The sequence below is a fragment of the Chiroxiphia lanceolata genome, chromosome 16, assembly GCF_009829145.1.
Source record: "Chiroxiphia lanceolata isolate bChiLan1 chromosome 16, bChiLan1.pri, whole genome shotgun sequence".
Classification (NCBI taxonomy): domain Eukaryota; kingdom Metazoa; phylum Chordata; class Aves; order Passeriformes; family Pipridae; genus Chiroxiphia; species Chiroxiphia lanceolata.
The window spans coordinates 732,251-754,459 of NC_045652.1; the positions used below are offsets into that span (position 1 = coordinate 732,251).

The 22,209-nt window shown below is 55.0% G+C and overlaps 1 protein-coding gene across 3 annotated transcripts in view; it reads right to left on the bottom strand.

The window, feature by feature from the left end:
* Window positions 1-21,616, bottom strand: part of LOC116795020 (ankyrin repeat and fibronectin type-III domain-containing protein 1-like) — a 46,490-nt gene extending 24,874 nt beyond the window's left edge. Inside the window, exons 1-3 of one of the 3 annotated variants that reach the window (XM_032704313.1) lie at window positions 21,388-21,616; window positions 17,858-17,944; window positions 15,749-15,877 (exon numbers count right to left, since the gene is read on the bottom strand). In XM_032704313.1, coding sequence (XP_032560204.1) covers window positions 15,749-15,877; window positions 17,858-17,931 — 203 coding nt within the window. In that variant the 5' untranslated portion in view covers window positions 17,932-17,944; window positions 21,388-21,616. The remainder of the gene's footprint in view (window positions 1-15,748; window positions 15,878-17,857; window positions 17,945-21,387) is intronic. The other 2 variants (XM_032704314.1, XM_032704315.1) reach the window with 2 other exon arrangements.
* Window positions 21,617-22,209: the final 593 nt, after the last annotated feature.

The following is a 22,209-nucleotide window of genomic DNA, read 5'->3' on the forward strand; positions in this document are numbered from 1 at the left end:
GAGCAGGTCAGCGGAGCTCTGAAGACACCTCTGACCCGCTGGCACCATCCTGGCTAAATCAGACTTCCGTGTGTGAAAGGGGATGAGCAGTGGGGACTCGCTGCCTCTCCGTCAGGAAGAAATCCTATCCTGGCCTGGCCTGCCAGGAACGAGCAGTGTTCTGTGCCACAGCTGCATGTGTGCAAACCCTGCTCCAGGGATCAAATGCACAAGCTGAGTCATACGACGCCTGGGCTCAAAGATCACTGGAGGCAAAAGGAGGGAGAAAAAATATCCCTCTGGGTTCACAGGGGCCCAGTTTGGATCCAAGCAGAACATAAGGTGGATGCTCAGCGTGGGGATGCCCAGAGCCCAGCTGCCATGGTGGGAGGAGTGAGAAGGGACGTCAAGGTCACATCGTCCAAGTCTGGTCCTGTCCCCTTCCTGGGGCCTGGACACACACTTTTGGTAAGGGAGCAGAGCAATTCCATGGGAGCAAGTCCATGGGGCCAGAGGCTGTCCCAATGAGACATATGACCCTGGGGGCTGGGATGGCACTGCCCCAGCTCCTCTGGGGGCTGTTGCCATGTACCTGCACTCCAGTGGAATGTCCGTCACCTCCCCGGGCCAGGAAGAAGCACTCACCTGTCTTCCCTCAAGATGGCTTGAGCTTGTGCAAGAGGGATGTTGTGTGTTTGATGATGGCCCCACCTCAGGGTACCATCCCACACTGCCACCTCCTCACCCCCACTGACACCCACCAGGACTGTCTCCTCTGCATCCATCTCCCTATCCTGGGATGGTGGGAGTCCACACCCAGGCCCTCCACTCTGGTTCAAAGGTTGGCTCAGCTCCTTGTTCTGCTGGAAACAGGGCTGCTGAGAGCCGCATCCCTGCTGCCTGGCTCTGGGGCTGCAGCTCGCCCTGGCATGGAGGCACAGCTACATGTGGTGAGGGCTGAGACCTGCAGACTCATCACAGCAGTGGGAGGCAATGGATTTGCACCCAGACCTGCAGAAACAACCAAATCCTTTGACCTCCTGCGCCACCTGGTGCCACCAGGAAGAATGTGCCAGTGGGATCCCGGTTTTTATCAGAAACCACCTCTTCTCCAAAACCATCAAACAGTAGAAAAATGGCCCAAGAAGGACTTCTGGAGGTCTCCTGAGCTCATTCCCCCATGCCTATGGCTGGGCTCCATCCTCAGCCACCTACATCCCACCTGCTCTTCTCAGTCCTCCAGGAGACCTCCCCATTCCATCACTGGGATGTTCCTTCTGGTGGAAACCCACCTCCAGTCCATCATCCCACCCAAGCCACGCAGCTAGATGGGCCCAAGCCTCGTGACGGAAACCAGGCTGAAGACTTCCAGAGCTGCACCCAAAGGGGTTACCAAAGGCAGTCCACAGACATTGATCTCAGCAGGGAGGAGGAGACAACAGCCAAGACACAATGGAAGAGCAGACAAATGCACACACCCGGCTCCAGACCCGGTAAATGTTACTGGAGTCAGAAACCCGCTTTCCCACTGGAAGGCAACAGCAGGAGTCATCCAGCAGTGCTGGGCATGCTGGCCACTACCCACACACTGTCCCTGGCACTGCCACCAAGAGCAGCCACCCCCCAGTGGGGATCTCCTCGGACCGCTGCTGGTATGTCCCAGACTGGCAAAGCCCTTGTTTGGCACAGCTTCATGCCAGGATTTGTTCCTGCCTTGCTCAGGACCAGCTCCCTGCCCAGCACCCACTGGGGTCTTCTCTGACCCACCCATCCCACCATGGTGCCCTGCTGCTGGTCTTGTGCCAGCACCAATCGACTCCTGCAGAACACCAGAGGAGCTGGGGCACTGCCATCCAACTGCAACAGCACTCACACGTGCCAGAGCTGACCTTCCCTCCATGCATCTCCATGGAGTCAGCATCCAAAGCCTGCAGTCCAAGGGAAGAAGTCAGTTTTTCTCACCATTTTGCTAGAAAACACCCCACAAGTGCTAAAGTGTTCTTTTAACAGCGCTAGCTGGGGAAACGGCACCACCAGCCAGGCCTCTTTCCAGCTGGGGTTTGCCTGCTCCTTCATCAGACTGGAGCTTTCCCAGCCCATGGCACAAAAGCAGAAAGCTTTGAGATACCAACATGTGGAAAAGCCCCAGCTGAGGATAACAGAGCTTGTGGAGGAACTGCCAGAGCCCTCAGGACAGCAAATAGAAGAGATTTCCACCCTGATATGAAAGAGCAACTTTGAAAACCACAGGGATGACCAGGTCAAACTTCTGACCATCGGGACATGCCCTTCATGGACTTGATGACCTTGAAGGTCTTTTCCAACCATAATGATCATATGACTGTGTCTATCCATGCATGGGTGTGATGTGCTGCTGAGCACACCCATGGGACAGGGAGGCCTGCAAATATCCTTTCCCAGGTCTCACAGGATATGGGAGCACTGGGAAATGCTCTCAGCATTCTCCTCACCTAGAGACCTGCCCAAGCTGACCTGAGCTCTGCTCCTCGCTCTGCCACTGAGGAGAGAGGCAGGGGATGCCCACAGCCAGTGCCTCAGTTTCCACATGGGCAGTAGAGACAAAGACAATGTTGCTTTTGGTGAAGTGCTTTGAGATTTGTCATTGAGGAGCAGTTTGGGCTCCTTCAACCACCACCCCTGACCTGGACTCATGTGGGCAAGGGGGTGTCCCTAGAGAAGGGGACAAGAGGTGCTCTGTGCAGCTGGTGAGCAGTGGGAGCAGTGGCCAGAGTCTCTTTGTGGATGGGGACATCAGTAGCTGGCCCCCAAGAGCTCCTCCAGGCATGCCCAACCACACTTTCCAGTGGCTAACCTGTTTGACCAAATCCGTGTGGATTTCCATCAGGAATGCATCATCCCTGCCAAATTTCAAGTCTCTTTTACAAAGAGGAGACACCAGAAGTCCTCAAACAAAGAGAGAGGAGGAAGAAAAAAAAAAGAAATTGGCAAAGCTACCATTTTTCCTCAACTTTCTGCTGAAACTTGGGAAAAATAGAGGAAAAAAATTGGAGAGAGAAAGTTCAGCCTGAGGCAGAGAAGCATGGAACAATCCAGCCCAAACAGTTAAAGCCTGGGAAAGGTAAAAGCAAAGAAACTTCCACTGGGAAGTGTTATACAGCCTTACCAAGGGTGTCTGCTGGCTCCATCCATGGTGCCCTCCTCGTCTCTCCATGCAGCACCTAGGGATGACTTCCCTGCAGCATGGAAGAGCAAGGGTGGAGGTGGCCCTGGAGATTGGAGGCAGCAGTGGGGAGTGAGAGGAGACCGTTCTGACCCCAGCACCTCAGAGATCTCCTAAAGCACCTGGAAGATCCCTGCTCACACAGTTACACTGAGCAGGAACTTCAAGCCACACACAACCAGCCTGGGCTCCTCCATCAGCAAGAGGCTGGAAAACATCTTACAGAGCTGGTGGCCCCACCACTTGGTGGGTGCTGCTGTCTCCCTCCTCCCCCTCATCATGCCCTGAACAGCAAGACAAAGGGTGGAAACACCCTCACGCTCCTCAGACACTCTGCTCTTCCAAGCATGCTCCTCCCCTGCTTCTCCTGCCTGCTGCAAGACACTTTCCTCCAGACCAAGATGCCCATGGACCCGGAAAACCCCTCTATGTGCCCACTGCTCCCTGTCACTTGCTGGCCTAGGATGCCACAGCTCATCCCCGTTTTAACATGGGTGGCTCAGGCTGCAATCACAGCTTCCCATTTACTGAGCCAACAAGCCTCCAGCCCTGAGGGCCTCTCTTCCTCCATTATCCCAGTTTTTCCAGTGACAGACCAAACAACCTGGTGTGGATGCATGCAAAGCTAGCAAGTGTGAACTACAGGAAAAGTGTGGGAGCAGGACAAGGCAGGGGGATTTAACTCTCTCCCAGACCACGTGGGTGACTCTGAGCAAGTCACTAAAGACCTGGTGCTGCAATGGGGTGCCCACCATGCCCCTGAGACCAGGGAGAGCAGCAGTTATGGCAGCACGGTCCCAGTGCTGACAGGGACAGCTCTGTCTATCTGCTGGGGGTTTCACCTGGGATGAAGAGTGGCTGCTCAGGCAGCAGACACCCTGAGTTATAGAATCACAGAGTATCCAGAGTTGGAAGGGACCCACAAAAATCACAAGTCCAACTCCTGGCCCTGCATCAGGGCACCAGACACCCCAACAATCCCACCATGGCCCTGAGAGTGTTGTCCAAACACTCCTTGAGCTCTGGTAGCCTTGGGGCTGTGACCACTGTCCTGGGGAGCCTGTACCAGTGCCCTATGCAGTCCCCCTCTAGGGAAGGAACCTTCTCCTAATATCCATCCTAACCCTCCCCTGACACAGCTCCAGCTGTTCCCTCGGGTCCCATTGCTGGTCACAGAGAGCAGAGATCAGCACCTGCCTCTCTGCTTCAGAAGGATGAGGTGAGCATGTCAGTGCATGAAGAAGGCAGCCTTGGGTGCCTGTGCAATGCAGCATCCTGATCCTGACCTGCATCATCAGGAAAGGAGACAGCCAAAGAAACTTCCCAAGTTCATGTGAAGTTCATCCCAGTGGAGCTCTGCTCCATAAGCAAAACTTTCCTGCCTGCCATGACCAGGGCAGAGCAGGGCCAGGACTGCACTTGGGAGGACGAGATCTCTTGGCAGCATTCATCTTCCCCTTGCAAAGCAATCAGGGAAGTGCTCTGCCAGGATATTCAGCTCCTTGCTGAAGGAGCTCCAAGGGCAAGCTCACAGCTGAGCTTCCCTCAGACCCCACTGGGACAGCAACAGGACACTGGGAGCACACAGGGAAAGCAGAAGCACTGACTAAATGTCACGGCAGCTTATCTGTGTCCAGAAGCAGGCTTCTTGCTGCCCAGGATTTATCCTGGTGCGCTGCAGTGCACAGGATGCCCCAGCTCTCCTGCCCTCACGCACCCGCCTGGCTGTGGCACGGCAGGACTCGGCTCCGGAGCCCAGCTTGGAGCAGGGAGGATAGAAGAAGAGGTGGAGCACGGGCAGGGACAAGGTGCAGGTTGGACCTCAGATGAGCTGCACCGGCTAACCCAGCCCTTCACCCAGCTGCAGCTCCTGACAGGTCAGGAGGCAGGGCAGTCCCTCCCGGCACCACAGCCCAGCCCAGCCTCGGGGGGGTCTCTGCCCCTGGCTGGGCCCTGGCACGAGGCAGCAGGGACTGACCCTCCGTGAGTCTCTGGTGAGTCTCTCCTTTAAGGCTTGTGTGCTTTGACACAGGCCAGGCTTGCAGGGGCTGATGGATCCAGCACACAGCACCCTCCCACTTCAAGGCCCAGTGCACAGGGACATTTAAACCCAGAAGAATTTAGTTTAAGGTTATACCTGCCTGGATCTCCCCAGATGGAGTTGGAGTTAGAAGGAGTTGTCTGCCCACCTCTGCTCCTGCCACTGCCTCTGTCCATAATAACTGCTTCCTTCTCCCCAGTGAAGATGCTGAGGAACAAGAACATCACTTGGAGATGAAAACAAAGACACCTTTTTAGTACCTTCTCCCTGGGCAAAAGTTCCATCTTGCAGGACACCGCTCACAGCACAGAAACCTTAACTTTGGTGCTCTTGGCTGAAGTGCCAACACAAACTGCCAGCTCCAGATTGTGATCCCAGATGTACAAAGTCTACCAGCAAAGCTTGACCTGCCAGCCCTGAGCTCGGACCAAGCCCACATCTCATCCCTCAGTCTGGGGAACAAGTTGGCCAGCAGAAGATCCCATTTGTCAAGTGTCCTGGAGCAACATTAGCTCCTGAACCAGTGGATCTCACAGAATCATATAATCCTGGAATGGAATGGGTTGGATTGGAAGGTACCTAAAAGATCATCTTTTTCCAACCCCCTCCATAGGCAGGAATGCCAAAGTGCCTGAAAAAAGAGGTTAACATTGCCATGCTCCTTTCAAAGACTGAGAATCTGAGGGACAAGAAGGGCCAACTCTTGCCCTCAGTTGCTCAGTGGGCAGGGGAAGCAGGTATCACATGCCCAGGCCATCACTTCATCCCCACCCCCAGCCCAGACCAATCTGCTCTGCAAGGGGTGAAGCTCCAAAGCTCTGAAAATTCAGTTTGGGTTCTGGTCACTTCAGTGCTTAAATGTGGAGCCTGGGGGTGGAGAGGAGAAGCAAGACTAGGGGAAGGGGTAAGTAACGGTGCCAAGTCATCCTGCAATCCCTGCCTTCTCAGAGGCTGCAACAACCATGAGCTTTGAAACCTGCAGGGTTTGTGCAGAAACCATCAACTCAACAAGCCAGAGTCCCACCAAAGGTGACAATGGCTCCTCTGGGGGCAGTGGGCCAGACTCCATGCTGATAACACCAAGAAGAGATGTTTCTTGGGACTCTGCTCATCTCAGCAGCTGCTCTGTTGGCCTTGCTTAACAAACGCTACTACATAATGTCAGATGTTCATTTTCCACAGCTCCGAAACAACAGCTTTTTACAGCAAATCAAGAACTCAACACAAGAAAGACATAGGCTTGTTAGAAAGATTCCAGAGGAGGACATGAAGATGCTCCAAGGGCTGAAGCCTCTCTGGTATAGAGACAGACTGAGAGAAGGCTCTAGGGAGACCTCAGAGCCCTTTCCAGTGCCTAAAGAGGGCCTACAGGAAAGCTGCACAGGGACTTTTTTGCAAAGGCATGAAGGACAAGGAGGAACGTTTTTAGGCTGAAGGAGGACAGATTTAGGCTGGGTATTAGGAAGAAATCCTTCCCTGTGGGGGTGAGGCCCTGGCACAGGTTGCCCAGAGAAGCTGTGGCTGCCCCATCCCTGGAAGTCTCCAAGGCCAGGTTGGATGGGGCTTGGAGCAACCTGGGCTAGTGGAAGGTGTCCCTGCCTATGGCAGGGGATTGAAAAGAGATGATATTGAAAGCCCCTTTCAATGCAAACCATTCCATGATTCTATGATCTGAAGGCTGAAGAGAGCTTGGACCTCTCCAGTCAGGGCAGGGATGGGCAAAACGAAACCCATTACATGATTGTGTGAAACCATTAGTAAGGAGCCTGCTTTGGATTCAGGTAGGAGATGTGCCTCCCAGTTACTACCTGGTGAGCCCTGACAGGCCTTGCTGGGACAATTCTTGGATGGGAAGTAGACTTTGAGCAGACCTGTAGGGAGCTCAGGTGAACCTCTGCACCACGGGCAGAGTGAACACCAGAAGCAGTTTCTCATGGTGATGCTGCCAAGTGTCCACTTTGGACAAAGCAAGGCATGAAACTTTGCCTTTTCCTGGCCTGAAACTGGAAAGTCTCTCAGATCTGCACTATCTGGCACTGCCTACATGGAAAAATCTCCTTCATGTTGCCCAACAGTTCCTTGTGGCAGAAGATCATCCCTGTCTGACTTTCTCTCTTTTCAGTGAACTAAAGGTAACAAAGCAAAGTGGGACAGGGAGAGGAATGTCCCTGAGGAAGGAGCTGCTGGGGTAGATGGATGAACAGTTCAGTGTTGGGGACAAAGGGAGGAAATGTGAAAGTGAGGAGTGGAAGGGAACATAATTTCCTCTCTGACCTCCACCAGGCACTTGGGCTCACAAGCTTCCCTGAAAAGCAAGTCACAGAGGAAAGGTGGGTACAGGGGATGGGGAAGAGTTAGTGAGCAGGAAGACTCCAGCAGAGGTGGAATGAGGTCCCAGCACATCCAAGGACCTGGTCCCTAGTGTCCCGAGTGTCCCGGGCTGACTCCTGCCTCCCGTTTGGCCTCCCCGCTGAGTGCTGCCCGGCCTGCCAGCGGCCAAGCCAAGAGGTCCAGTGTTGACCTGGCACTGAGAGACACTCTCCAGGAAGATAAACAGGAGGTTCCTGAAGCTCTGGCAGGCAGAATTGTCTCTGCCAGGGGAAACTATCTAAGAGCAGAGGAAACCTGCCCAACAGCGACTGCCACTAGTAAAGGGACAAGGAAGGATTAAAAGTACTGGAATACCTTGGAAGCACTGGCTGTCAGGACTATCTGGATGTGTCCATGCTTCTGTGCCTCCTGATCAGTGTCCCCAGCAGCATCAGCAGCAGGACCAGTGATCCCTTCTGCTCCCAGGGATGGAGGGAAGTGCAGCCTGGCATTCCAAGGCTGGAGTGGGCTGCCAGCCTTGCTGGAGCTGCTCCAGACATGACTCCTCCACACTGCTCTTCCCCAGGTGCAAACCAGCTCATAGAGAGGCCAGGTTCAAAGCTGGAGGTCTGAAGACCTGACCACTAATAGGAAATCAGGACTATTATTGATATTCCCACTAAAATAAATACACTGAGGTATTTTTGTGTGCCGGAGAAGGGGTCTGGGAGAGCTAAGACCCTCCAAATCCAGTGCACTGACACCATGTGGTGATAGAACAAGGGGAAATGGCTTCCCACTGACAGGGTTAGATGGGATATTGAGAAGAAATTCTTGGCTGTGAGGGTGGGGAGGCCCTGGCACAGGTTGCCCAGAGAAGCTGTGGCTGCCCCATCCCTAGAAGTGTCCAAGGCCAGGTTGGACGGGCCTCGGAGCACCTGGGCTAGTGGAAGGTGTCCCTGCCCATGACAGGGGGTGGCACTGGATGAGCTCTAAGGTCCCTTTCAACACAAACCATTCTATGATTCGGTGGGAATACCAGCTGGTGTGGAGGATCCGATGGGTCCATCTGGGAAGGCTTGACTCACACTAAGATTCAGATACCCATGAGATTTCCCTTTCATACCAAGGATCTCCCTTTCATACCAAGGATTGCAACACCTCTGCAGTTTGCTCCTGCAGTATAACCATGAGACTTGGGCTGCCTGCTGTAGAAATTCACTGGCCCCTTCCAGGCATGGAGAAGAACCAGTGGAAATCCTGCAGGATGAAGAGCATCCTCCACACTCTTCAGCAGGGACCAAGGCATCCACCCTGCTTTGCAGATCCCAGCCATGGGAAATGGCAGAGGGATGATGACAATAAAACAAAACAATCAGGCAATTGGGCTATTGGAGAGAAATTAAAGTGTGCTGAGGGTAATGGACTGAGAAATAATCTTATCGGGGCTGGGAGGTATCAGCTACCAGCAAAGGGAAGTGGCCAGAGCACCACACCAGCACAATATTTTATATTTGTCTTTTAAATAAATGTTATTTGCTGTCTGTACTCTCAGTGAGGAAGGGATCTGGCTGAGGGGTCTGGTCCCAGACAGGGAGAACCTGGACATCAGCCTTCTCCGAAAATTTTCCTTCTGCCTCTTTCCGAGAGGGCTCAGTTTTTCCCACTGAAGTGACACGAGAAACAAATGCAGACAGGAGACCTGGACCTGCTGGAGCCAGAGCCTGCAGCAGCACACAGAGAGGGTCCAGCCCTCAGTCTGCTCCCAGCCTGTTCAGGCTCATCAGAATCACAAGCTGAGCTGCCTCTCCTGAGACGAGGAGGAAAGCTGGGCAGACAGAGGCTTGTGGCATCAGGAGGCACAAGATCTCCTTCCCCATCTGCACCCATTGGTCAGGGTGAAGCAGAGCTGCATGGGCCATGGCTCCTCTGCCACTGCAAAGGCTAAGGACTGGGCTAAGGACTGGCTGCAGCACCACATCAGTCCCATCAGGACCAGCAGTTGCCCTCAAGCCTCTGTCTGTCTGCAGGTGACTCAGGAAATGAGGATAAAAAGTGATCATGCACAAGTAGATGATCCCTTTGCAATGCTTTCCTGAAGGTTAACCCGACTGTCTGGGAGGTATTTGGAGGGCTCACTCCTCCCCATCCCCTTCAGCTTGTCCATCACAGTCACTGGTGAATCACTGTCCCACCAGCTCTGGGAGGGTGAACTCCTGCTCTCCCTGCACATCCAGAGGCACTGGCCATGCCCATTCCCAGGCTGATGGGGATATGGCCAAGCTCTGAACCACATCACCCCATGTGCAGTTAAACACTGAAAGCTCAGGGGCTCCCTTATTGGTGTCCACTGGAGAGGTGTACAGTGAGAGGGAGGGATGGCAACCCCAGGACAGGCAGCCAAGCCCCCATCCTGCCCTGGACTAGGGGGTGTCCGCAGACAGAGCCCTCCTTGTTCGCTGGGGTTGCAGCTCCTCTTGCCCACATTTATCGCCTGTGAATGAACTTTCCAGCATTCTGCTGATGGCAACGCCCATCTGCCCCTCTGGGGGGGAGTTCAGGCTGCCCGGAGCCCCTGGGCGAGGGGCCTGGCTGTGGGCTGGCTCCCCGGGAGCCTGGGCACCCCGGCAGCCCCTGGTGCAGTGTGGAAGTCCAGTTCCCACCCGGCTAATTCAATAAGTCACAGATACCATGACTTCATAAGGCACAGAGGCTCCACAGCTATTAGGGGAATTGGCAGCGGGGGGAGGAGCAGCTGAAATGGAGAAGGGATGGAGACGGGGAGGGTGGAGAGGGGGAAGCTAAGACAAGCAGCAGAACAAAACATCCCATAAATCATGAGGAGCTGCTGAAATACCAGAACAAATGACCCCATAGCTTGGCCATTGTTCCCGAGCGAGGGCTTAAAGCGCTCCCAGTCGAGACAAAGCGCCTCGCGTTTCGTTTCAACACCGCGCCGGCCCAGCCAGGACCTGTGCTCGGCACAGCCGGGCTGGGGGAGGCTCTGCTCCACCCCAGCTCCGTGGTGGGACCTCCAGGATGAAGGTGAAGCTCTCAGCAAGGCTGGCTGCCCCACAGCAGCCGCTGCCAATGTGGTGCCCACAGCTCAGCCTGCCCAGAGCATCTCCTTGCTCCCAGATGCCCCCACACTTCCCTGGCTCTGCCACTCTCTTCTTCCACTGAAAGGTTCAGGGCCTCATCTTCCTTCTCGTTTTCCCCTGCTCAGGCTAACAGCTTCCTGGTCTGGGAAGAGAAAGGGCTCCAGGACTTCTTCTCTGGAGTAAGACAGCTCAAGCAGGGCTGTGAAACCTGGAGGAGCTCTGAGCCCACTGTCTCTATGGTGCTGCTCCTCTTTGCCTCCCAAAAGTTGCTGACAATTCACTTTGTGCAGGCTGCCCCTGACAAAGGGACAATTGTCATGCAGAGAGTCCTGGGGACAGTCCCAGATGGCCTTGGAGTGCTGCAGGACCTGAGCTGTGCAGTAGCAGCTCTCCCAGACATTGGATCAGAGTCGGAAGGATCCAGCACCTCCCATAGGCCCTGCAGTCCCACCAGGACCACGGCACTTGGGTCCAGAAGGCGGGGGGGGGCAGGGCATCCATGCTGCTCGCCCACATCTGCCACTGCAGCAATGGCAGGAGGTTAAGCAGTGCCAGGCACCTCCAGAGCGTGGATTCCATGCCCAGCAATCCAGGGAGAACTTCCACACCGTGCGGGACCACTTAAAGGGGAAATATTATACTATGAAATTTTTAATAAATTTCATGAAAACAGTTTCCTTATAAAACTTTTGCCTTGCAACCAAACCCAAAGCACTGGGTAGAGGACAGCAACACCTGCGTGTGCCACCTCTACCAACCAGATGGTGCCAACGCTGTTCCTGCATCTGGTGGCTTCTGCCCACTTGGCACCTTCCAGCTGGGCCTCTGTGCTCTGCACTGGGGGCAGATCCCTGCACATCCCAGTTCTCGGCAGCAGGAAAGCGAGGAGCTGGGATCCAGCACCGTGCCAGGGCTCAGGCAAGAACACAAGCTGCAGGCAGGGCTGAGCCCGAGGCGGCCGCCTGTCGCCAACCACCAGACACGCCGTTGCCAGCGCGGCCTCGGCGCTTGTGGTGGGCAGCCAAGGAGCAGAACCAAGATAACGGGATGGGGGAGAGAGGAATGCACCGCATTTTTCCTGAGCCACCAAGGGAATTGGTTATTCTGACTGTGGATTGCAGGGAGGCTGTCTGACAGGAACAACTCCAGGAGCCCAAATAGGAAAACAGCCAGTAAGTAAAGGAAAAGAAAACAGAGAGAAATCAGGCTGAACAAGGGTTGAGTATGAGGAAAGGAGTGTGGGTGGAAGACAAGTAGAGGAATAAATGGAAGAAGGAAAACTAGGGCTAGAGGTGGGGAAGGAAAAGGATGCCAGGAGGACAAACCTGCCAATGCTGAGACTCCTGATGAGCACCGGAGCTGGAAGGATGTGAGAGGAACAGAGACTCCCAGCTCTGCACACACAGGAGCAAATCAGGGATCACAGTCCTTTTATTGGATTAAGCCTCGCTTAAGAGGGAAGATAAATGTGGAGCATATCTCAGGAGACAGGCACAAGAGGAGAGGAGGTCTCAGTTCACTCTAAGTGGGGAGAACACGAATTGCTGGAGTTTTGCCTATAGGGCAGTGCGAGGTCTCCACAGGAGTCACCAGCTTTCACCTTCTTCACCCCAACAACAGGTGGTGATCGGATTCAATTCAAGAGTAGTCTTGTGCTGTTTAGGCTTGGGAGCTAGATTAGGATTCCAGACTAGCAGAAAGCAGAGCTTTAATCAACCAGACCCCAAACCCTCCCTTGTTTCAGTTAGGAGATTTTGCCTCATTTGGAGCACACCCTGCGAGCCCTGGCACGGACCATCCAGCAAAGACAAGGAGAAGGAAATCAGCAAACCTGGACAAAACCAGACATGTGCAGCCCCCAGGTTTCTCCCCCAAGACTGGGAAAGATCCCTGCAATGCTTCTCTCCAGGCACCTCCCAGCAGCAGGACAGCGGCTCATGGGAGCAATGGGCTGAGGTGATCGGGGACATTCACAGCCTGAACACTGGGGACTTTGTGGGGCTGGCTTTAAAAAAAACACCCTAAAAAAGCCTAATAATGAAGTATTTATTTCAGTAAACAACATATGAATGAAAGAAGTGTTTTCTCAATACTTCACTTTTTCCTCTGCCTTCTCTCCCTTCCCCCCAGCAATTTTGTTTTTAATAAGTGGAACTAACGAGGCTTCGCTCACTGCTGGCCGAGCTGGGGAGCAGGACCGTGCTCCGCTCGCCTGGTGCAGCACATGAACATGTGCCATGGGAATAAAGCCTGCCTTGTGCCCGGGGGAACACGACCCGTCAGCGTGGTCCAACCAGGGAGATGTGCTTTGATGGACACACGGACTGTGAGACCTGCCATGGGAGCAGCCCTGAGCTTTTGGGTAGGCAGCACAGGACATCCAGCACCTCCTTTATTGTGGCAGCAAATAAACTGCATCCCCTGGCCCAGGGACTCTGGTCCAAGGTGTCCCCAGGGACTGGGAAAAGGGCCAAGGGGAGCTGAAGGCATCTCTGTCCCATCCTACCTGGCTGTGCTCAGGCAGCCACTGTGACACTGAACAGCTCCTTCTCTGCTACCTTGGCTCCATTCAGCCCTACCTGAGCACCTGAATAACTGGGACACTGGAAAACTGGCTCAGTTTGCCCTGTGTGGGGATGCTATGGAAGGAATTTCAAGCAGGAAACACTAATTGCCACCCCAGACTGACACAAAGCAAAGGGAACTGAAGATGTTTGGCTTCTCTACCTCCTCCTTGGCAATAGGTAACAGCAGGTTGAGGAGCCCTCCCTTGCCTTCAGGCCTTGGGGTTATGATAGGCAAGATACTCAGGAGCTGCTGATTTGGGAAAACATGGTCCATCGCTTTTCCATGGCCCTCCAGCCCACATGGGGTGAGCTGATCCCATCACACACAGTGTGGGTGTTCACCTCTGCACAGAGGTAGGGGAAAGGATGCAGTGGTGGCCCTGGGTTATAAATACAGACGAATCCGATGCACATATTTGCTCTGGAAGAGAAATGAGTCACCTGTAGATTGGCCAGGGGGTGAGCCATGTTTTCTGTCCGCCACAGCCCAGGATGGTTTGGAGAGACTACCTGAGGATGCTGATCCCACTGTGATGGGCACAGATCCCTGGTGACATACAGGGAACACGGAGAAAAGCTGTTCACACCAGGGAAAAGGCCAGGGGATCCCTTTGGAGGTCTTGGCTGCAGAGGAGGCTGAAAAATGCTCTGAATTGCCTTGCCAAGGAAACGTGCTCACATGTGGGCCAGGCACAGGCACGGTTGGAGGTGCAGGATGCCCTGCAGAGCAGCAGCACTCCAGGATTCCTGTGCAGGTGCCACAGCTACTCTTTGGGAACAAAATTCCTGCACTGTAACAACTCAGCTAAGACTGCTCCTGAGTGTCTGCTTAACCACGGCAAGGAGGAGAGGAGGAGGAAGAAGCACGCTGAGATGGTTGGGAGCAGGCGGTGGGCAGGGTCCCCTCCTTGTCATGGTGCCCCCTCCTCTGTGCCCTGCCGGCACCTGAACCCCAGCACCCCGACCCACCTGAGCCTGGCTGCAAGGTTGGATGTCTGATCCAGCTCAAGGTGTCTCCAGCCACAGATAAAACCTGCAGCTGCAGTCTGGGTATCATCCCTGGCCATGCCACCTGTGCCTGTGTCCCTGCAGGAACAGGGACATTGGGTCCATCTCTCAGGCCTTGCAGCCTCCAGCTCCAGTGATGGCACGTGGAAAACCAAAAGCAAAGGCCATCCCTCCTCACCCAGAGCTCATTTACAAGCTGGTTTACAAGATGCCTCTCAAAGAGCATCATATCCCGCTGCTGTGAGTCGCTGCTGCACAAGGTGCTTTGCCAAACACAAGACAGATGGTTTCCCCCAGGAAAATGCTATGGAGCGAGGGAAAATGTACCACAAATATCCCCTGACAGGGCTAAACTGGGATCCGAGGGCTTCAAAGAGGCATTTAAAGGGAGGAAAGAGATTTGCTGACTTCTCATGCTTGTTCGTTATGAATAAAAACAAACTTTGATTGTTTTCCTATTTGCTACACTACAAATTCACATATTTGTCTATTTGGGAGATGGAGAGTAATTGCAGACCAGGTTTCCTGATGACACCGTCTTAGCAAAGGGAAGAAAGTTGTACAAGTGGAGGAAGAAGTAGTCTGTTCCCAAATATCCTGAATTCTTTGTCTGGCTCATTAATACCTAGTGAGCTTTGATGCCCAACAAACCTCACAGATAAAGGAAGCCTTTGAGGAGGGTTCCACAACCTCACACTGAAGTGTTAGAACACACAATAGATGCCAGAAAGATCTCCAAAAAAAGCAGGGAAAATGAAAACCAAACTTGACATTCTTGCAATTTCTAAGCATTTCTTTTTTTATTCCTTTCTCCTTCTTTTTTTTTTTTTTTAAGTTTTACCCTCCTTTATCCATCTAAGGAAGCAGAAAGCAATGCAATTCCCAGCTCTTTTAAATCTCCTTAGCAGGTCACCTCTAACACTGGGAAGAGGTTGACTGTGATCTGCTTCCAAGACTATTGCATCAGAGCTCAGAAACCCAGGATAGGGAAAGGAAGGTTTGGGAAGGGAAGGTTTGGGAAGGGAAGGTTTGGGAAGGGAAGGTTTGGGAAGGTTTGGGAAGGGAAGGTTTGGGAAGGGAAGGTTTGGGAAGGGAAGGTTTGGGAAGGTTTGGGAAGGTTTGGGAAGGGAAGGTTTGGGAAGGTTTGGGAAGGTTTGAGAAGGGAAGGAAGGGAAGGCAAGGCAAGCACCAGTGGTGATGTTTGCCAGAGGTTATGTGCTCATGTGCCCCAGCACACACACAGTTCCAACACCCACATGAGCCCTGAAAGACTCTCATGGCTCAGTTTGTGGGGTCTCCTTCAGCCTCTCAAGGAAAGAGCCCCTGGGGCTCCTCACTGCTCCCTGCACTGGGGCAAGGGGGATGCTCTGGGGGGATACCCTGGGGCAGCCTCTGCAGCAGGTGGAGGGGTTTGAAGGGGTGTTGTCCCATGGGACATGGCTTCCACAGGGACAGAGAGATGCAGCAGTGGGGAAAGGGGACAGGAGGGGGACTGGAGAGGCAGGAACTCCTTCCCCCAGCCCTGTCCTGCAGCTCTTACCATTCAATGCTCAGAGACCTGGGCCGGAATGCAGACAGCTCGGCCGAGGCATACTCAGCTTTCCTTCTCTTCTCCTGCTTCTGCTTCACCGACAAGCGGTGGGCAAACCTAGCGAGGCTGCTCTCCGACCTGGGGAGGGGAGAGGAGAGGCGTTAATGGCACTGAAGTGCCCAGCTCCCAGTGGTACATCTGTGGAGACGCTCAGCACTGAAAGGAGGGGGCTCCCAGAGGGTCAGTGGCACAGGGAAGCAGAGGAGCAGGAGGTTTAGTATTCTTTGAGCAGGACAGGACCAGCACAGACCCATGTTTGCCAACTGAAGGTGCAGCCTGGCAGGTTGAGAGCACCAGGTCCTGCTCCCTCTGCAGCAAAATCACCTCACCAGGCTTTGCATTCCTGCTCAGACTCCAACTGATGATGGCCAATGCTGGAGAAACAGCCAGCAACATGTTGGTGGAGAGAATCAAAGCTGATCCCTACCTTGGCCACACACTCCTTCAGAGAAACCCTGGAGACCCTGTGGCCTCCCAGCTGGGGCTCCCAGACACTGGGACAGCTTCCCTGAGGAGGACTGACACAGAAACCAGCTCACAGTGGAGAGGTGTCAGAGGAGAAAACAGAAATGTGTGGGAGCAAATGGGTTCAACTGAAGGACCTGTCTGTGCTAATAAAGCCCCTTCCCACCAGGTGGGATGTCTCAGACATCCCTGGGACCTGGGAAAAGAGCATCTGCAGGCTCTGGGAACATGCCGCACACCCCTCTCCACTCCAGCCCTCTCCAGAGGAGAGCTGCTGTCCCAAGGCACATCTGCACTGTCTCCAAGCCCAGTAGCAGAGAACTGGCACTGAGGTTTGCTCAGGAGGCACCTGCCTTGCAGAAACTTCCTTTCCTTTCCTCTCCCTCTCCCTCTCCCTCTCCCTCTCCCTCTCCCTCTCCCTCTCCCTCTCCCTCTCCCTCTCCCTCTCCCTCTCCCTCTCCCTCTCCCTCTCCCTCTCCCTCTCCCTCTCCCTCTCCCTCTCCCTCTCCCTCTCCCTCTCCCTCTCCCTCCCTCTTCCTCTCTTCTCTCTCTCCTTCTTCCTTTCCTCTCCTTAAACCAAACCAAATACCTCCAAAAAAAGAAAGAAAAAACAAAGGTATTTCTCAGAACTGAGAGCTCCCTGCCTTTCCTCACAATAATTAAGCCAGCCCCAGCCAGCTAACAGTTTTTTCCCTGATACATTTTAAACACAGACATCTTCAATTCATTAACTCTGGTTATTGATTTATTTTTCAGCTTATGAATTGCTGTTGCTGGGGATAGGGTGGAGACAGCTTTCTGGAGAGGGCTCTTGTCTCTGCAGTCACCGCCGGCAAAGAGCCGCTCAGACCTTCCAGGGTCATTCTTTACATTCTTGAGAAGAAATCCTACTTTGATGTAAAGGATGAGGTTTGCCTTAAAAGAAACCCAGCAAGAAACCCAAACCCCAGCTTTCCTCTGCTCACAGCCGGAGGAAGAGGCGATGAAGAGGAGCAATGTGGGAGCCCAAGGAGCAGAGCCTAGCACCAACACTGTGCCCAGCACCTTGCTCTCCCTTGATGTGGTGTCAGAGCTCAGCTGCCATGGATAAGAACCCCGCTTGTGGAAGGGTGATGGGCAGGCATGGAACCAATGCTCTGCAGCACTGGCATGGTGTGGACCCCCGGGTGAGCAGGACTGACCCCCAGGAATGGGGCTGGGTGCGGGGAACAGGTGCTACTGGGTTCCTATAGCACCTCCTTGGTGCCATTTGACTGTTCCTGCCCGCTTTTCACCCACCCAGGAGAGGCTCCTGCCACCCTGCAGCTCCAGCTGAAGGGATGCTGGGGGTGTTGACCTCATGAGATTTGGGGACTGCCTGGAGAACGCTGCCCTGTTTGTTGCACTTGCCCCATCCTCACCACACTCCCTGCACCATTACAGCCACCCCTCCCAAATTGGTCCCCAGCAGGAATGAGGTGCTGGGAAATCCCAACCCCCCTGCACAGATTCAAGAAGGCAGCAACCCCCGTGACAAACAAGTGCCTCTGTGGTGCCAGTACGTGCCTCTTGCAATGACCACCACTGGGACAATGACACACTCAGGAGGTTTACCTGGATCTATCCACCTGCCCGAGCAGGGAGGGAGCAGCCACTGCATCCTTCAAGTTGGACAGAGCCAACAGCATCTGCCAAGAAGAGCTGGTGGGGGAAAAGAGGGCAACAGGGTTGAGGATGAAGGAGAGTTAGTCCTTGGGTCAGGGTGTGCTGGTGGGGCTGGAGAAGCCACCTGGGAGCTCAGGAACATGTGACCTTGCTGTGACTCCCTAATCATGGCATCAAAGGGAAGGCACAGGGAGAAAGGCGATGGATGCCCAGGGCACGTGCTGCCTAGATCTGCCTGACACAGGACAGGCAAGCCAGGCCACATACAAGCCAGAAGTTGACCAAGAATCTTGGGGTGCTGCTTTCACCCCCCAGAGCAACCTTCCAGCCTGCCAGCCACCACCTCCAGCTGCTCATAACCCCGTGAGAGGAGACAGTCGTGAGGGCTCTGATAGGCCGACACCTCCCCCTTGAGAGCTGTCAGCAACTCATCCAGCCATGAACCAGCCTCCTCTCACCTCTGCCAGCCCCAAAAGCTCCAGCAGAAGCATCACTAATTAGAAGCCAGGAGCACATCACAGATCATCTGGCTATTTATACAGAGCTGCTTTACATAAACTGTGCTGCAGAAGGGGGAATGAATCATACCTGCTCTGCCGTGACTGCAGCCTGCTCTGCCCCTCTCCCCTTGCCCCACCAAGGCCCTGTTTGTGGGTCAGCTCCCCTGAGCTCCTCTGCTGGGGCTACTCCCATCCCCTAGGATCAGGGTGCTCCCAGGGTCAGGATTATCCCAGGGTGGGGATGCTCCCACAGCTCTGGGTATTGTGCCCAGGTCTGGGCTTTGTGGTGTTGAGCCTCTAACATGGGGGATGCTGCCAGGACCACCCTTCTGCTTCCCAAGCGCTTTGCAAACACTAATAGATGCCCCTGTCCCTTGAGAAAGGTCAGCATTAGGGATTTTAAGGGAAACTGAGGCATGAAGATGCTGTGCAGGTGAGACAGGCAGCATCCATCCCTTTGTGTGCTTCACTGAAGACTTCTCTGCCTTCCCCCACCAGTACCACACACTCAGCACCACAAGTGCTGCTCTGGGCAACAGGTAGCCCCAGGGAGCCACTGTCACCTTGAGTCAGCTTCATGGCAGCTATGGGATGGGGACAAGGGCAGCACTGCCCCCCCAGCCCTGCCACTGCACGGCACTGCTCCAGGTCCAGCCGGGTAGGATCCAGACTCACCCGCCCAGCCCTCCAGCAGAAGCAGCATCTCTGCAGCATCTCAGTATTGGCATGGTCAGGGCTTGGCAGACCCAGCTGGCACCTGCCAAGGCTCTGTGGCAGTGCCTGCACCCCAAGGGGACTTGCCAAGGCTCTGTGGCAATCCCTGCACACCGAGGGGACACGCGGGAAAAGCCATCAATTGGAACACCAACCACAGTGCTGGGGAGAATTGTCTCCTGACAACCAGAGAAGGTTGTTCAGCTACTGTGCTGTATCATAAATCACACCTCTATGACTTGCCATCTGTCAGCCAGATTACACATGTTAAGAGTCCCATGTCAGTGTTTAAGTCAGAACACAGCATCTTTCTCCCAGAAATAATTATTGGTGCTGAAGGTTCTTGCAGAAATACCCATCATCAGCCCTTCCATCCAAAGCTCTGGAGAGAACAGAGCTGGCATTCCCAGAAGGCAGGACCACTGCTGCGGCACAGGGATGCACAGCCTCCATGTGACATGTCCCCCATAAACCCCCTGCTTTGAGCACACGGGGGGTGGCAGGGTCAGACATAGCGAACCCCCCATCCTGGCACCAGGCACGGCACCCAGCACAGAGCAGGCAGGGGCAGCCAGAAACGGAGGCTGCTACTGAAGGGAGATGGGGACAGTGCTGTCCCCAACCTGGTGTGCACTGAAGGCCCTGGAGTGTCCAACTAGGATGAGCAAAGGGTGCCCAGAGCAGCCCTCAGACCCCAGCCTGGCCAAGGGGGCAGAGATGGGCCCAGCGCAGGGCACAGCTCCCACAGCCCTGATGTGCTGTGTGTGCCACCAGCCTGTGCCCATCTCTTCATCCTGCACATCTTCTGGGAGTCCAACTCCACCATGGGCAGCTGCCAAAGCCCCTGGTCTGCCAAGGCAGTGGGGACACAGGCAGAGCACGGACACGGTGGGCTGGCAGCCTGTCCCCATCCTATCTGTGGCTCAGGCAGCTCGCTGAGCCGGCTCAGGACACAGCACCCCAGCACAGAAATCCCTCAGCTGCCCTCTGGGATGAGGACAAGGGGCTGAAGTGCCACCCTCCGCCCCCTCACTGGCCAGGCAGGCGGATAAGCAGTGACATTTCCCAAAGCTCAGCATAGAAATACACAGGGACTGGATTCATCCCTCTGGCTTCACCCTCCAGGCACAGGCGTGAATCCGGCCGGGGGCTCGCAATGCCTCACCACCACTTCCCCCACGCCACAAATGAGAAGTGATGACAAGCAAAATCCTGGTCCCCTCAGCTCCGCATCCCTCCCTCCCCTGCGGTGCCCCTGGAGAAACACCGTGGGCTGATCTGCTAAGAAGCCTTTCAGCAGTTGGCAGCCGGCGTGGTGAGCGTGTGCCTGCGGACGCCTGGGGTGCCAGCGTGTCATCTCACCCACTGCTGGCACAGCACGACTCGGCCGTGCCACGGCCAGAGCTGCAGGGAGACCGTGGTCCTGGCACCAAGCTGTGGGTGAGGGATGACCAAGGTCACCAGAGTGCCAGTCCAGGCACCAGCCCCGGCAACACCTCTGCTCCACCAACACACTCAGCCAAAGCCCTGCCCAGCTCACGGGCACCAGCAAGCCATCCCTCAGTGATGGAGATAGCACATCCAGGCAGGAATAGCTCCCACTTGTTGCACGCCTTAGCCTGGGACTTGGGAGTCAGCACGTGCCTGTACATGGCTCTGAACTAACCCAGCTCCGGTCAGGCAGCTCCCAGGCTCTTCCATCAGCACAGGCAACAGTCCCGGGATGAGCCATGGGGTGGCTGTGGGCAGCCCAGGCACCTGGCAGCAAGCAAACAGGCAGAGTTTCAGCTGGTTCTCCCTCCTCTGGGAGCAGCCACTGCACAAACAGCTTAGAGCTGGGCTTATCCCCACGGGCATCCCGGCTGCAGCCAGCCTTGGGAAGGTGGTTGTGTCTGGGGTGAGCAGGGTTGGGAGCACATAGCCCTGTGCTCCCCGCAGCCACGGGGTTTGGCTCCTGGCAGTCTTATTTGCACAGGTACAGTTGAAATAAAATAGAGGGAAAACAAAGCTGGAAAGGTACTTCCCGAGCAGGCAGCAGTCTTTCGGGAGAGGGGGGTTTTGGAAAGGGGAGACTCGTGGCCATGGACATGCAGTCACAGACCCCGGTCACAGACCCTGCTCACTGGCAGCATGCTTCCCACTGCCCACGGCTCTGTCATGAGTGTGCCGCCAAGGCAGCAGCCGGGACAGGACCCCCAGGAGCCGTGCACAGCAGTGCTGTGTAGGGAGAGATGCCCGTGAGCGGCGCGAGCGATGTTCACTCACCTGTATAGCCTCTGCTCCCTTCCCTCCCGGCTCTGCCGATCACCCACTGCCGGAGCAGCAGCTCATCCAAGAGTGGCTCTTCGTGACAGTCCCTGTCCCCTCTAGGCACACTCCCATCCCGGCCGGGGTCCCCTGCTCCCACCCATCGCCCGACCTCCTCAGCCACCGCCTCCGCTTCCCTCACCCATCACCTCAGGTTTCTCGTTTGCTCTGTGCTTGGCTCTTTTTTTCTCTTTTTTTTTTCCTCCCAATCTTGTTTCTATAGAAACAAGATTAGCAGAGGGGGAAATAAAACAGCCCCATGTGACTCAGATTCCAACACTGAAGAATCTCCTGGTTGCGTTCGCCGTGGCTTTACATAACCACGAGGCTGTGTGGGCTCAGCCGGGGGGACCGGGCTCGGACAGGGGCACCTGGCTCAGCCAGGGGGGACAGGGATCAGTCAGGGAGGGCCAGGCTCACATGAGAGGGGGATCAGGCTCAGGTGAGAGGGATCAGGCTCAGGTGAGGAGTACCAGGCTCAACTGTGGAAGGACCACCAGGCAGAAGGCAGCGATGCCTCACCTCCACTGGCACTGGGCTTGCTGTGACACTCCTGATGCTACAACATGGCACCAAACCCCACTGCCATCCCCAGAGGACACTGTGAGACCCCATCACCCTGCACGGCCCTGCTTCGCTACCTGTTGCCATTGAGAAAGGGAGAAAGCAGAGGTAGGAATGCTGAAAACTACCCTGAATGCCACCAAAACCTCTGGGGTCCCCAGGTGAGCTTTGGAGGAGGAAGCCCCAAGACCTCTCATGCTGCCAGGCCGTCCTGCC